General features: G+C 35.8%; 1 protein-coding gene across 10 annotated transcripts; it reads left to right on the forward strand.

The window, feature by feature from the left end:
- Positions 1-3,462: 3,462 nt before the first annotated feature.
- On the forward strand, positions 3,463-11,570 carry LOC18596117 (DNA double-strand break repair protein). 10 transcript variants are annotated; one of them, XR_016026979.1, is made up of 9 exons: positions 3,463-3,659; positions 3,804-3,883; positions 4,750-5,280; positions 5,434-5,579; positions 6,260-6,336; positions 6,439-6,647; positions 6,944-8,833; positions 10,480-10,527; positions 10,702-11,570. XR_016026979.1 is itself a non-coding variant. In XM_018123187.2 (6 exons), the coding sequence occupies exons 3-6, from the start codon at positions 4,751-4,753 to the stop codon at positions 6,511-6,513; spliced, it is 828 nt and encodes a 275-aa protein (XP_017978676.1). In that variant the 5' UTR covers positions 3,463-3,659; positions 3,804-3,883; position 4,750; the 3' UTR covers positions 6,514-6,778. The 10 variants fall into 10 exon arrangements, 1 of the variants encoding a protein (XP_017978676.1); XR_016026981.1 differs by having other exon boundaries at positions 11,252-11,570; XR_016026980.1 differs by having other exon boundaries at positions 10,480-10,509.
- The last annotated feature ends 3,028 nt before the right edge of the window (positions 11,571-14,598 follow it).

Here is a 14,598-nt window from a genome sequence, read left to right on the forward strand (position 1 = left end):
TAACCAATGCCATACAACTACCCTTCTATTATCCAGATTACTTGTCTCATTCCATGTCCTTAAAGCTCGTCTCATCAAGCTAGAAGTTGAAAAACATGAAGGGCTTGGGCCCCTATTTGGCTTTGTCAGTACAAAGTGAAATGGGGTTGTGATCAAATAGTGAGCAAAAGAGACAACTTTGAATCAGATTAGGGAAATACTTTGTAACTTTCGTAGTAACCAGAAAACGATCGAGTCTGTTGCAAGTGACATATTCCTTGAAACTACACTAAGTAAACCTTCCAGGCGAAAAAGGTAAATCAATAAGTCCATAATCAGTAATGAAATTGTTAAAGTGACCCATTTAGCTATCCAAATGAACTCATCCAGACCTTTAATCAACAATCCTAACTGCATTCAAATCGCCACCAATACACCAGACAATGTTCCTTGAGCTCAGAATATTAAGAAGCTCATCCCTAAATTCCTGACGTTCCCCCTCGTCATTCGGTGCATAAAGATTCACAAGTCCACATTCCACATTATATAACTTCAATTTACCAATGATAAGGACGTACCTTCTATTTGTCATTCTACAATCAACTTCAAAAAAAACGTTACTCCAGATAGAGATAAGGCCTTTTGAAGCCCCAAGCAAATTTGCCACTACCCAACTGCAATCTCCTCTACCCCATAATCTTTCAATTACTCTGTTACCTGAGTCCTGCAATTTAATTTCTTCAAGAAATAAAAACTGAGGCTTGTATTTTTGGGACAGAGATCGCATCGCACAAATCTTTTCAAGGCACCCTAATCCTCTCACCTTCCAACATATGGCAAGCATAAAAAAGAAAACCCGGACAACCACACACCGCAAACATTTGACTTCAACATTTCCTTAGCAGGATAAATGGGCACTTACTTACCAAGTGACGGTTTCACGTGAAATTAGTCTTGCCCATCCCCTTTTTATTTAACAAAAACTTTACCCATCTCTTCATCACAAAGATCAAACTCCAAATCCACCTTCGTACCGATGTAGAGAGTTTCCTCGACCTCCTTTATGATAGCCTCATTTCGTCTAGCAATGTCGCTGTCAGACACTAGCTTAATTGAAATCTCAAACTTATTTTTACAATTCCTGACTCCTTTTTTGATTGCTTTCTTACCCCTCCATTTAGTGACTACTACCCTACACAGAGTAGCACGACTCTTTGTTAGCTGATCGGAGTCGTTGGAGTGTCGTTCATCAGTAAGCATAATGGGGGCTCGCCCATTGTCAACAAAATCAACATCAGCATTCGAAACATCTTCTCTCCCAGCTTTTTTTTTCCCCCAAATGTCGTTAATCTTGGATCAAGAATTACAGTATTCTCCACCAATTCTCGAGATAGCTCGTCCAAGGAAAAGCACAATCTAGGCATGTTCTCCATTATTTCTTGACTAGCGTTAAAAAGCCTATCAAGAGAGCCATATACAAGCCCAGTTGGTCTCGTAGCCATGTCCGTTTGATAGGAACTTATTGCAGATTCATCTAGTCTTTGAGCCTGGTCTCTCTCCACCACATTTACGAGCTTGGTATGCATTAGATAGATAGGCTCGGAACCTCATGATCTAATGATCAATTCTTAACGTGTTCTGTTTGGCCATGATTCACTCTCGACTAGCCTACATTTTTAATTTGGTGCTCTGCCAATACCTCATTTGAAATTCAAATTCAATCTACAAATTGACCCATCTAACCTTGGACTCGCCTGACTCGATGGCTCACCTATTGCACCACCATTTCTAGAGGAGGCAACTGATTGAATTGAGCTATGGTTGCTACAAACGTTAAAGGAGTTCAAATGTATTTGTTCACTGTCATCGTTGTTGTCAATCGAAAGACATAACTTAACCCGACATCCATTGATACAAAGTTCAACATCATCTGGAATTCTCACCTTATCTTTCACCATGATTAAGATCCTAGCATAGTCAAGCTTTTCTAATCTGCTAGTGATTGCTATTTACTTCGATAACATTACCTTATAAGCTCCCAATATAATGGAAAACATCTATATGCCAAAGATGAATTGGTAGATTCTCAATTCTAACCCAAACAGCTGTTTTGAAACCAAGGGAATAAAGGGAGATGAACTTAAACCAAGTGTTAAACAGATCAGAGTAACTACCATGGATGACCTTCATTGTATCCGGGCTATCAAACGTGATTAACACCTTTAACGCACCAAGTGTTCTAATTGTCATTGGGATACCTTCATTGAGCAGCCTAAATTGTATGAGATTAAGAGGAACTAACTCCCTCATAGACGCAGTCACACTCTATCTCACCTATTCCATTTCACTGCCCGAAATGCTAATGTTGAGAATTATGAGATACTTTCTATTTAGCTCAACCCAAGCAGTACGAGAAGGGTCTGCTTTTTGACATTGCGGTCATCATCCCGCTATTGACCTGTGCAAAGGGCTTCCTTGAATGATCTTATGGTACTCGAAGTAGCTTGAATCTTACCTTTCTCTTGGTTGGCCAGCCTCTGGTTCTCCAATCTTTTTGGCCTAACCAGTTTGTTTTAAAGTGCTCTATTGACGATCATATTAAATCCATCAATTAGTCTCTCATCAGCTTGTGCTATTGCCCTCCATCTCTCTTCCACAGTTCTATATAGAACAAATGTAAAGGATGGTCTTTCATTCCTCACTAATCGATTGGGCTTCCAGATGAAGATTTCGACAACAATACCAAGTTCTTGGAAAATGTTATTCAGTTGCTTCCAAGCAACCTTAGGGTCTAGATTTCCCACATAGACAAAGAAAAGCCTACTCTTCTATCGCTTTGAAGTCTTATCCCAACTCTTTCCTACCTCAATCACTACTTGAATGAACGTGCTATTTTCCATGCAGCCTTCTGTTGTCTCTCATTGCTCTCTAATCTACGAGACTAAATAAAATTTAACTAAATTTTTATTATTTTATTATATTCAATCAAGTTTTTGTACTTTCATTCTTGATCAAATAAATTTTTATAACTAATAATTAACTAATTATTATTAATTAAAACGTTTCTTATCATTTTATACTCACATAACGTTAATGTGAAAGGTGAAAAATACAATATAGCAATGTCATCATGCCATGCCATCGTTTATTATAATATGTCAATATGTCACGTTAGTACTATGTCAATATTATATGATATAAAATAACAAATAATATTTTAATTAAGTCAATAATTAATTTTAAAAAATTTTTTAACCAGAAATTAAAATATAAAAAATTATTTAATTTAAAATAAAAATATAAAAATTTAATCAAATGTATATAAAAATATAAAAATTTATTTAAATTTTTTAAAATAACTTAAAGCTTTTTGTTAATTATTATGTCAAAAGAAATTATTCTGCCCAAAGAAAAAACTATATTGACATAAAATTAAACGCTTAACTTATGTTGGAAAGAGAACTGAAAACCGACGGTCATACCACATGGGCACGATGGTTGCGACGTCGTTTGGTATTTCGACGCCATTTCTAGCAAAAAGGCGACCTCGGCAAACCCTCAGCTAACAGCTTCTGTTCATTCATCAAAACCATTTTTCTCCCAAAAAAATTTTTTTTCCTCTAATATTTTAGTCTAGTCCCCGCTGACAAACCCTAATATATCGTCCATTTTCTTCACAGGTTTCGATTCCCCTTCCTTTTTCGTCTTCTTTTTTAATTTTATTATTTGATTAACATTTAAAACAGAAAGTTAGGACTCAGATTTTACCCATATAAATTTTTTTGAGTCGTAAATTTTTGCTTAATTACCTATTTTGATTGCAGACAAAACGGTGTAGAAGCAGAGAAAAGAACTGAAGATTTTTTTCTCAATCAGGCCGCGTTGATAGTTGAATTGTGCTCAAGTAAGAAGAAAAAAGAATTAACTTTTTTTTACTGTTTTACATTGGCAATTCAGGTTCTTTTAGCTAATTTATGTAAATTTATGGTTTTGATTTTTTTTCCTTTTTGTATGTGTTTGTCTGGTTTCGTGTTTTGTATGCGAAATTTATAGAAGGGAACTTAATGTTGCATTGGAAATAGTTTATTAAAAATTTCAAGTTGGTTTTACTGGAATAAGGTTTCTAGTGTTGTGGGCGTTGGCGTGTGATGAGAAATTGAGTCGTTTCAGTTCGTCTGGAATTTCTGGGGCCCAACCAAGAACAATAGTAGCTTGATTGTTTAAAATCAAGAACAATGGTGGCTTGATTGTTTAATTTCTGCCACAGTAATTTACAACGTCATGTTGATTCTATATGCTGTTGCCATATTTTTTTGTTATGAGAATTTATGTTCGAATTTATGTTGGCAGCTTTACTGTATGGATTAGGGGATATTAATATGATGGTTCAGAAAAGGTCTGTTAATCTGCACTCTTGATTAAAGCTTAGGAAAACTAGATTACATTATGGACTTCTTTGCATCTGTTTCTCGGTATCTTACTTGTGTTTCATCTAAACTATGTTGAATAGTTGTATGGGAGGCTCAATTGAGCTGCATCTTGTTTCCTCTGGTAATTCATTATGAAAAATCCTTTGGATCCGTTAGCACTTGTCATGTGGCCAATTTATTCTTTTCCTGTCGGTAGTACATCACATATATTTCAGTAAGACTGATTAACAGATTCTGTGTTAAAAATGTGAGTGTATATTAATTCTGTTATCAGTATCATATTTATAAAAGCTGACTATAGAATGATTCAATGGTGTTATGTTTTCCCTGAATAACTTAGAATGGCTGGGAGAAACCGCATTCCTCGCGAAGCCTTCAATGACCGGCGTGGATTCCCTCCCGAAAGACCTTTCCTTCGTGGTCCTCCTTTGCCTCAGCCACCTCCTCATCCTGTGTTGTTGGAGGAAGAACTTGAAATGCAGCATGCAGAAATTCGGAGGCTTTTGACTGATAACCGCAGGCTGGTAGAAGATCGAATGGCTATGCAGCAAGAGCTTGGTGCTGCGAAGGAGGAAATTCATCGTTTGAATCTTGTCATTGGTGAAATTCGTGTAGAACAAGAAGTGCACTCCAGGGAACTTATTGAGAAAGGCTTGAAACTGGAGGCAGATATCCGTGCAACTGAGCCATTGAAAAAGGAGGCTGTGCAACTACGTACGGAAGTTCAGAAACTGAAAAATGTTAGGCAGGAGCTAACTGGCCAAGTTCAGACCCTCAAGCAAGATGTTGCCAGGCTGCAAGTTGATAATCAACAAATACCTATTCTAAGGGCAGAAATTGATGGCCTGCACCAGGAGTTGATGCATGCAAGGTTTATACCTGAATTCTTTCAGCCTTCTATTTTTTAAATTTTCCAGATGAAATGAACGTGCTTCCTTTCCATTGGGCATATAATTTGCAGCTCCACTTGCTATTATAGCCAATCATATATTTTTTAATGCTAAACTCAGAATTTATTTCATAGGACTGCTATTGATTATGAAAAGAAGGCAAATATTGAGCTGATGGAACAGAGACAAGCAATGGAGAAGAACATGGTCTCTATGGCACGAGAAGTTGAAAAGCTACGTGCAGAACTTGCTAGTGTTGATGGTAGACCATGGGCTGCCGGTATGACCTGTCTCTCTTTTATGTATCTGGTTGCAGTTTCTCCTTCAAATGTGAGTAGTGTGATGTTTGTTGTTTAGTATGCTGGCTCTTCAGTAGCTTTGGTCCCTTTGGTTCAGGATATGTTTCACACCTTTGTGTTTTTCTAGATTTCTTTCTTTTCTGTCACCAATCTGAAAGGATTTTCTAACCTTTTCCCACCAAGCCTAGTTGTATATAATCTGTGAGAAAAATTCTCAACTGTTCATTCAACCTCCATATCTTTCTGGTATGTATGGGGGTCCATTGTACCTTGGACTATCATCTTCTCTCATCTCATAAGTGTCTTCCCCGCTGCCCCCTCTTTTTTTAATTTCAAAGGTTTGAATTTGAGACATTCAAGTGGGAAGTCTGAAGTTTGAATGTTTGGGGTGTCTCTCTTGGGGTCTCCATTCAACCTACATTGGTATTCCCTTATTGATATTTCTATTTTGAGTAACCCAAATTTGTTAGGATTTTGCCATGGTCTTTTGATATACTCAATTTGAATGATAGTTACTACATTTTTCTCCCCCCTTTCTTCCCCTCTTCTTCATGTCTAGAGCTCATAAAATAATGGATTAGTTGATATTATGGATTGTCTCTGAAGCATCAGTGTTTTATGTTGCTTCTGATCTCAATGTCTTAATGTATGATGGCGCAAGGTGGACCATATGGGATGAAATTCAACAGTTCTGAAGGTGCTTTTCCTGCTCCATATGAAGGATATGGCGTTCATCTGGTATTTATGCTCATCTTCTTGTTTGAATTTGTTAGTTTGACCATAAAGCTATTACATCAGGTTTGTAATTTTTTCAGTTAAACATTTGTTTTCACTTAACAGGGTGTTGCTGACAAGGGTCCTTTCTATGGTCCCGGTCCTGCTGCTTGGGAGAAGCCTCGCATGACTCGTCGCTAGGAGAGTTATTGCTTGATGGAAGGAAGGAAGCGTTGCTGCTTTCAGCTGCCACTTGTGAAGTGCAAATGTTGATCAGCATGGAGTTCTTCATCTATGTGTGCATGCCACATCAGTAACTTTTATCTAATTACATTGTTAGTCATCTCAAACTTCTTATATAAGATTCTATGTTGCTTTCTGTTAATTGGTAGAGGAAGTGGTGTCCCTTATATATACATGAGATTGTGATGTGATAATTTGGACTTTTAGTGGGTCCAATTCTTCATTGCCAGTTTTTTTTTTCTTTTTTGTTGATTGTTTTTAGATCATTATTTTTAGCCCTTTTGCTTGATTATAACTAATATTTCTTTGGGTAGAAGTGCTGGGTAGTCGTCTTGGGTCCATTTGAAATTTATGGCCTATGAAGGAAGCTTTTGGTTACAACTTACAGGTTGATATACATGCTACCTTTTTGACCAATTTGGAAAGATTCCTTGAACAAGTTGTGTGTGATAGTAGATTGAAGAGGGATGCAATGAAGTTATGCCTAGCTGCAGAAAGATAATGTAATGTCCGATGGGATGGAAACTCTATGTTTTAGTCTTAATATAGATTATTTTAGTTACTAGGCTGTTGCGTGCAACACTTGAATACTAGTGTTGTGGTGGAGGGCATATTTCTCATGAAACGTGGAAGTTATCTCTCTGTGGATATTATTGGAGGTTGATATGTTAATCTTGAGTGCACGTTATTCTATGTGGATGAATAGGGTATTGTGTACCACGGTAGATTGTGGTTCTGAAGATGTGCACTTTGAGTATTTAATCTTGGCAGCAGAAGTGGGTGGAAGGATATTTTTCAACTTGTTTCAAAGGGTCACTTTATGGACGACGTTGTTACTTGATCTGTTAATTTTGAATGCATGCTATTCTTTCTGAGATGAATTGGATACCTTGAACCTTTGTAGAATCAAGATCTGCAGTTTTGGTATGTAATTCAGGAGATTATAAATTGCATTTTTACCAGTACAGAAATTCCTGAGAATGAATTCTTATCTCTCAAGTGATAAGGACATTCTATTAGATGATAGTGAGAAGGATCTCATGCTCTAGAAGTAAATTGTTTAGAGTATTCATGAGTTGCCTTTTGTCTGCTTATGTTAGCTCTTATTTCTTGATGTCTGCTGTTGAAGTATATGACGTACGGTTGCTTGCAAATTTTAGTGGTTTTGGTTTTAGGTAACTGGTGTTCTCCTTGCTACTCACTCTTAAGGGAGAATCATCTGTCTTAAATTTACTGCAAAGTGCCTTTGTGTATCCATTATGCCTAGGTAACCATAGTTATATGGTTGTGTCTGAAGCTTGGAGGTGCAAGTGTTATAAGGAATATACAAACTGGCATGGTGTGTGTGAGCAGGGATTTGTTTGGGTTTCTTTTTTGGAATAGTTTTTATATTATTTGCCTTTTTGGAATATATAACATGGAAAACTGGCGCGAGAGTATTTTTTTTCTTTTTGCTCCTATGGTCTTTTGAGAATGTGCTGAAGAGCAAGACCCTAATTGCTTCTGACTGTTAATGGATTTTGGCTTGAGGTATCTTGGATGGAGAAAGTATTAATCTTTCATATAGTCCACAGAACTACGTATAATTTCTTCTGATGATGAAAGTTATAAAAATGGGCTCAGCTATGAAGAGTGGGCCAATACAAACATTCGTCTGTGCAGTGTCACTACTCATCCTGAGTTTTAGTTAACATTTTCTTGTAAGTTTATCCGAATTAAAAGAAAGTTTAGCTCATCAAAAATGAACCTTAGAGTTCAACTAGTTTTTCCACTTTTTAGGTGATTTATGATCGGGTTTGATCGCATTCTATAATTGAGGGATTTGTTGTATTAAGCTGGTGCAGTGGGTGGTATATATGAGGTAGAATATGTTTTACACAAAGAGAAGGGTTTAGGATATTAGTCCATTATTGGATGCGCTTTGCCAAAAATGTCCCAGTGCCATGGGAATATCCTTTTGAAGCACACATAACAATTGAATACAAAAATCCCGGCTCCTTGATTGGATGATGGATTTTGCAATTCACCCTTTGATTAAATCTCATACCCGATCATCTGCAGTTATATACCATGTCCATCGCATCATCTGCAGTTCTGCAGTTTGTTCTGGTGCAACTCTTCAGCTCTGCTATCATTTTTTGTTCTGCAAAGTTATCAGTGGTCAAGATATTCCAGCCACCTACATGATTACAAGTGGCTCCATTATGCATTGAAAATATCTGAAGGATGATGGGCTGGCCATGTGGAAGAGGCTCACTACTGATCTGTACTTACGTAGGCAAGTTTTCTGTCTTTGTTATATGAGCTCCATGGATCTTCAATTTGATGCTCGTTTTTAAGTTGAACTTTCCTGACATGCTGTCTTAATGTTTCCTATCTCTTAATTTGGCATTTTCTGCTTCATATAGATAGACCTTTATGCTAATGCTCACATCAAAGCTCATTACTAGTATTGATTTATTGCTATAGTCAATGATACATAGTTTACTTTTTGGTTTTAATTGTAGTCGGTTTGGGATATTTTTACAAAGCTCCTGTGGGATTAAGTGGTTACGCCTAGTAACATAGTCATTGCAAGAATTTCTTAAGCCTGTTTTTGTACTCGTATTGCATTTGTACCTCATATTGGTTTAATTAGGTCTCAGGTTGATCTATATACAGGTAAACTAGTAGATATGTGTTTGTTATTTACCAAGGATTTGGATGAGGATAAGGTCCTGCAAACAAAATTTCAAAGGGTAATAATCATTCTATCAGGCTCTTGTTTGTACCAGTTTGTGGTGAAATGTTCTATTGCTTAATGTGCCAGGATCAGTAATCTTGGATTGGCTGTGAAAAACATTTTATTCTGAGTGCTCAAGGATGATAGAACCAATTACCATTGCTTAGTGTGCCAGAATTAGTAATCTTGGATTAGCAGTAGGAAAAAGAGTTATCAAGGATGATAGAAGATGTTAGGTTTGAGCCATTTGGTTGGATAACTCTAGATCTATATGATTTACTTGAAAGTACACACTTCACAATTAAATATTCTTGAAAATTAGGCGTAGAATTTATATATCGTGTAGAAGGGAAGACAAATGGTGTCACTGCTGAGGATGGGTGTTTCACCATTTTAGTGGGAAGGAGTTTGCACAGCAACAATCTATTAGTTTATCTAAGAATGACTTGAGTGGCTTCCTTTAATGGGTCTCTACTTATCTAAGATATTTTCAATGTCATGGAGCACTTATATGGAGAACATCTGTTGGGAGTGATGAATCATTTCACAGAAGCTAAATTTTTGTTGGCTCCATGAAATTATTTTGATGCTAGGCTGTTACAGAACTGAAAATTTTGTGTTCTATTTCTGACCACATATTGCTATATCATTTTTTACTTGATGAGATCAAGGTATAAATCATTTTGTTTTGATAGCTTATTGATAAGAGACAGTACTTGTATCCAAATATACTGATCTCATCCAACAATAGTTTCCTTATTTTTCGATTTTCTTTCCTGCATTGTGCTGACAATTGGAAGAGAAATAGTTCTGTTGTCTACGTAAATTTGTACTTGAGCATTGACCTAGCTTGAACAGAGTTGCTGTTGCATTCCTTCCTGCAATTGAAGGTATTTGAAGAGTCAACTTGTGGCTGGCCTCAAATTGTTAATTATGGTCATCTTATTAGTAAGATGCTTATGTGATTGTGAAAGTGGAGACAGGAATAGCCCGGGTTGCTGCATTGCTTGCAAGTTTTTATACCAGTTAATAAAAAATTTGTTGTTTCATTTAGATCACTTTGATGGTAAATAAAAAATTGTTGCTTGTTTACTACTCATCGAAAGAAGATTGTTACAGTGTATTCGATAAATTTCCTTATAATGGAAATTGATATTTCAATTTCTAGATTCCTCCTAATTTATTGTTTTTAATGTTTGCAGATGGGAAGCTGTTATACATCATGCAGAAAGGTAAAGAAAGAAGATCAGGTATATCTTACATGAGATTGAGGACATATTTACATGTGCTTCCTGACAAATTTGGAAGGAGGAAAAGGATAACTCTGTCTGCATGCGTGTGTGTTCATTGGTATATATGCATTTCAATCTTAAAGGGGATGCATGGAACTTTGTTGTATGATTTTATTTATTTTTTCCATGCAGTGAGAGATGGGGAGGGGATTTTGGAATTCATTAGGCTACACAATGACAGCCAGCACTTTCAGTTCTGTAGCCTATGGTCTCCTTCCCCATTCCTTTTCGGGGTCTCCTGCAGTCTCTAGTGATGACAGGACTTGATCGCAATTCCTTGGTATGATCAACCAAGGACATTGTCATATAAGCTTGTTTCACAGCCAGCATTGCCATCAATGTTTTATAGTCTTAGTTATCTCTGGTTAGATGGAATGTCCAACTAGCCTAGAACTTGCTAACATCTCCTAACCTTTTTTCCTCCTTTTGGGTGGTTCATCTGTGAAACAATCTTTGAGAAGGATCTTTCTATTTTGAAAGAGAAAGCTTTACCCACCACTGATTACTAACAAATACCAAGCACGAGATTATATGCCTGCACTAACTAATTGTATTTGTTCTACATTCTGGAATGATACTGTGTTATGTTTGCGAAATATTAATGTAGGTTATATCTATTATGATTTTCCCATTTCAAAGCACGCATGTATGTATGAGTAACAGATAAGATGTCTTGCTCCAGGATCAGCACTGGAAGTAGTGAAGTGCATTGTGTCATGCATTATCTTTCTATGTCAAATATTGATGCTACAGCCCCCCCAATCCTGGTGAATTGAGGTGTGGTGTCATGTAGATACTCTAGTTTTGCCACTTTGATTGCTCAAGCTGACGCAATGCTGTAACTAGAAGACATTTTGCCCCTCAGCTCTCTGGATTAATATTGAGATGGTCTTGTAACAAGAGGCAATATATCTTTCTTGTCTATTTGAAAATGATGCTGGCTATGGGATTTTCGTTTTTAAAATAAAAGAAAGAAGTCTATAATCCTACATTTATAGTTTTGCTTTTTCTAGCTTGTTTATTCTGTGGTAATTCCTTTTGACTTTTTGAGGTCTGGTGTAAGCCTTTAAGCAATGAAAATTTGTAGCCAACAGATTATGTGTATCCTCCTGTTTAGTTTGGAGTTAAAATTAATTATTAAAAAAGGCATTTTTCGTAAAATAGAATATTGAAAAAAGCATCAAAAATCATAATGCTAATGATTTGGCCCTCACTCGCAGCATGTTCCATGCCTCAAAAATGCTAATGATTTGGAGGGCATATTCCTCTTTTCTGTTTCTCAATTGCTTAAGCTTAAAAGATCAGGGCCAGCGTCTACCTGACTCGGGAAATGCTTGGCTTTACTCATCTCTTCGAGCTTCCTTTAGGTGATAAACGTGGAAGTGGGGGCCATAACATATGGGAAAATGAGAAAAGTGAGGAAAGCGCAATCATGGTGATAAATAGTTGGTAATGAATATTCAGAACGTACAAATTGACAAAAAGGCCTTCAACGAGGAAACCAAGAGGAGATGCACATGAATTTTTTGCTTGATCATATGTACCACTATATTTCCCTCTTCTCCTAAAAATAAAATATCAAAGTAACTAAGAATGTATCGACAGTCTCTGATCACAAAGAATTACAGATATACATGGGGTTCAGCTTGCCTGAATCAGGTAACGGCGCCCGAAGCAGCGGTGGGGCTGAAGCAATTGTTGAGCCCAAGTAAAACAAACTCTTGGCCATTTTAATGGAAGCACTGCCCCTGTGCTTTCAATACTGCCCTTACTAGAAAAGAGCTTAACTGGTCAGTCATCAACTTCAGTGACTGTTGCGATGTTCCTAGCACGTGAACAAAGTTAGACAAGGGAAAAAGTTCAAAGGAGGATAGAAAATCTCTTGAAATTATTAAAGAAAATTTTTTCTTACATGATTTTGTTAACAAATTCCAAGTGCTGGATTAATTAGCAATGCACCAGAAACAAGAAAGAGTCAAAGACCTGCAGTATCAAGATTAGTGAAAAAAGCATCCCAATTATAACTTAAGTATTACACATGGTCAAGTTGAGAATGAGTAAAAAGTACAAACGGAAAAAACAGAGAATTCGACAAGAGTTGAGGAAATAACATATAATAATTACCCTATCCACAAAAACATGCTCCCCTGCTTGATTTCTTAAGAGTGCCAATCGAAGCTCTTCCTTCAATTAATAAAAAGTAAAATTAAAAATAAAAAGAAAATGTGTTGATTCCATTTCAACATTGTTAATACTTAAAAGAATTAATCTTAGAAAAACAAAAATAATATTTTAACCTTATGAATGAGGTCATCATCAATAATTGAGCAGCTCAGTTCTTATACAGTTAGTGCAATGCTTCCACTTCATTCGCACTAAGTGTGAAATTTTAAATCAACCAAAGAAAATCAAATTCGGAAAAACAGGTAAAAATATATATTTAGAAAATAATCAGAAATGATAATATATGCTAATTAATAGACGAGGAGAGTTGTTAGAGAGTCGAACGATGTCGTGGAAGGAGCAACGGAGTCGTCGCGGAGTTTGATAATGATGGAGGCAAGAAGTTAAGCTTAAGATGAGAGCTTCGATCTGTCTAATAATTGGTACCAACGTAGCGTATAGTGTCATAAGTCAATTTTGTATCGGATCACGATAGGGTGGAGTTGTCTATGGGATTTAATCTTTTGTACTTGTAAGAAAAATGTCCCTCTTTCAAATAATGTAATAGTTCATTGTGACACATCTAAAAATACTTGTTAAGTCTTTAGGAGAAAGACCCTTTAAGAAAGGAATATCTTCATTTCAAGCGTTGTAATGGCTATTGGTAGAATACTTGTAAAATCTTGTAAATTTTTTATAGGAGGTGAGTAGTTGGCGAATTGTTGGGCTGTTTCACTGGTAAAGGTATATTTGTAGCGAATCATTTAAGGTTACCCCTATGGCCCGTCGATGGCATGTCTTGATCCATTTGTAATTAATTTCATATTAATAAAACATTTTTCCTTGTTATGGCTCAGTTGTTGCATATATGACATTCAATATGTCATCTGATTTTTATATGAATTCTCTTAATCTAATTTGTTACAATTATTGATGTTTGATAAGATATAATCGAATATTGATTAACTTGCGTGAAAGCGTCCACTCAAGTGTCGCACAGATTATCGTATATTTAAGTGAAAGAGTATAATTCATGACACAGCCTCTCCTCCATCGTTAATGAGCTCGATCTCTATATTTATCATTCAAGCAAACTCCTCAAAGTTAACTAACTTTTCAAAACATTGAAATTCTTTTTTTTTTTTCTTTCAAATCCAAACAGAGAGAGAGAGAGAGAGAGAGAGAGATGTCGCTGCTGTGTAGCACCCATTTATGAGCTGAAGGAATCATGGAGAGAGAGAGCTATGACATCTGAAAGGAAGGTGAGAGGGAAAGTTTTGAAAAACCGTTTTCCTTAAAAGGTAAGCAATAAAAGGAAAAAAAGTCAAGACCCAACTTTTACGGGCAAAGTATCTTTCTTTATCCCCTAAAAAGAAAAAAGAAAGAATTTTAAAATTACTATGTAGGTGATTAATATGGAGATAGTTATTTACGTAGAGAATTATTTATACTATTTCTTCCTTAAAAGATGGTCAAATCATATAATCTCATAAGCTTAATACAATTTTGAGTTAGAAGCTTTATAATCCGACACCTTGTATTAAGAAAGATTGGGATACTCTAAAATCGAATTTAGGTAAAATTTAATTAATAAAATTGCTATTCGTCACGAGTTTGAATAGATGCGGATAGTAATCTTAGGATACTCACAATCTAAACCCGATTATAAACAGTGATATTTAATATTTATATATGTTATTTTTTTATTTATAAATTTCATATAATTAGTGTATACTTACTAAAATTTATTAATTGTTATAAATATGTTTTTAAAAATTTTAATTTTATTTTTATGAACTAAATTTAATTTATTAATTTAATTTTCATCAATAATATATATAAAATTTGATTTTAAATTTCTTTTAA

Source organism: Theobroma cacao, chromosome 6 (assembly GCF_053813885.1).
Source record: "Theobroma cacao isolate CCN51 chromosome 6, ASM5381388v1, whole genome shotgun sequence".
NCBI classification, from domain to species: domain Eukaryota; kingdom Viridiplantae; phylum Streptophyta; class Magnoliopsida; order Malvales; family Malvaceae; genus Theobroma; species Theobroma cacao.

Coding starts and splice junctions, on each gene's coding strand:
- LOC18596117 (XM_018123187.2), top strand. CDS start 4,751: ATGGCTGGGAGAAACCGCATTCCTCGCGAAGCCTTCAATGACCGGCGT. Junction 5,281..5,433: donor CAGGAGTTGATGCATGCAAG/GTTTATACCTGA, acceptor TTTATTTCATAG/GACTGCTATTGATTATGAAA. Junction 5,580..6,259: donor TGGTAGACCATGGGCTGCCG/GTATGACCTGTC, acceptor TGATGGCGCAAG/GTGGACCATATGGGATGAAA.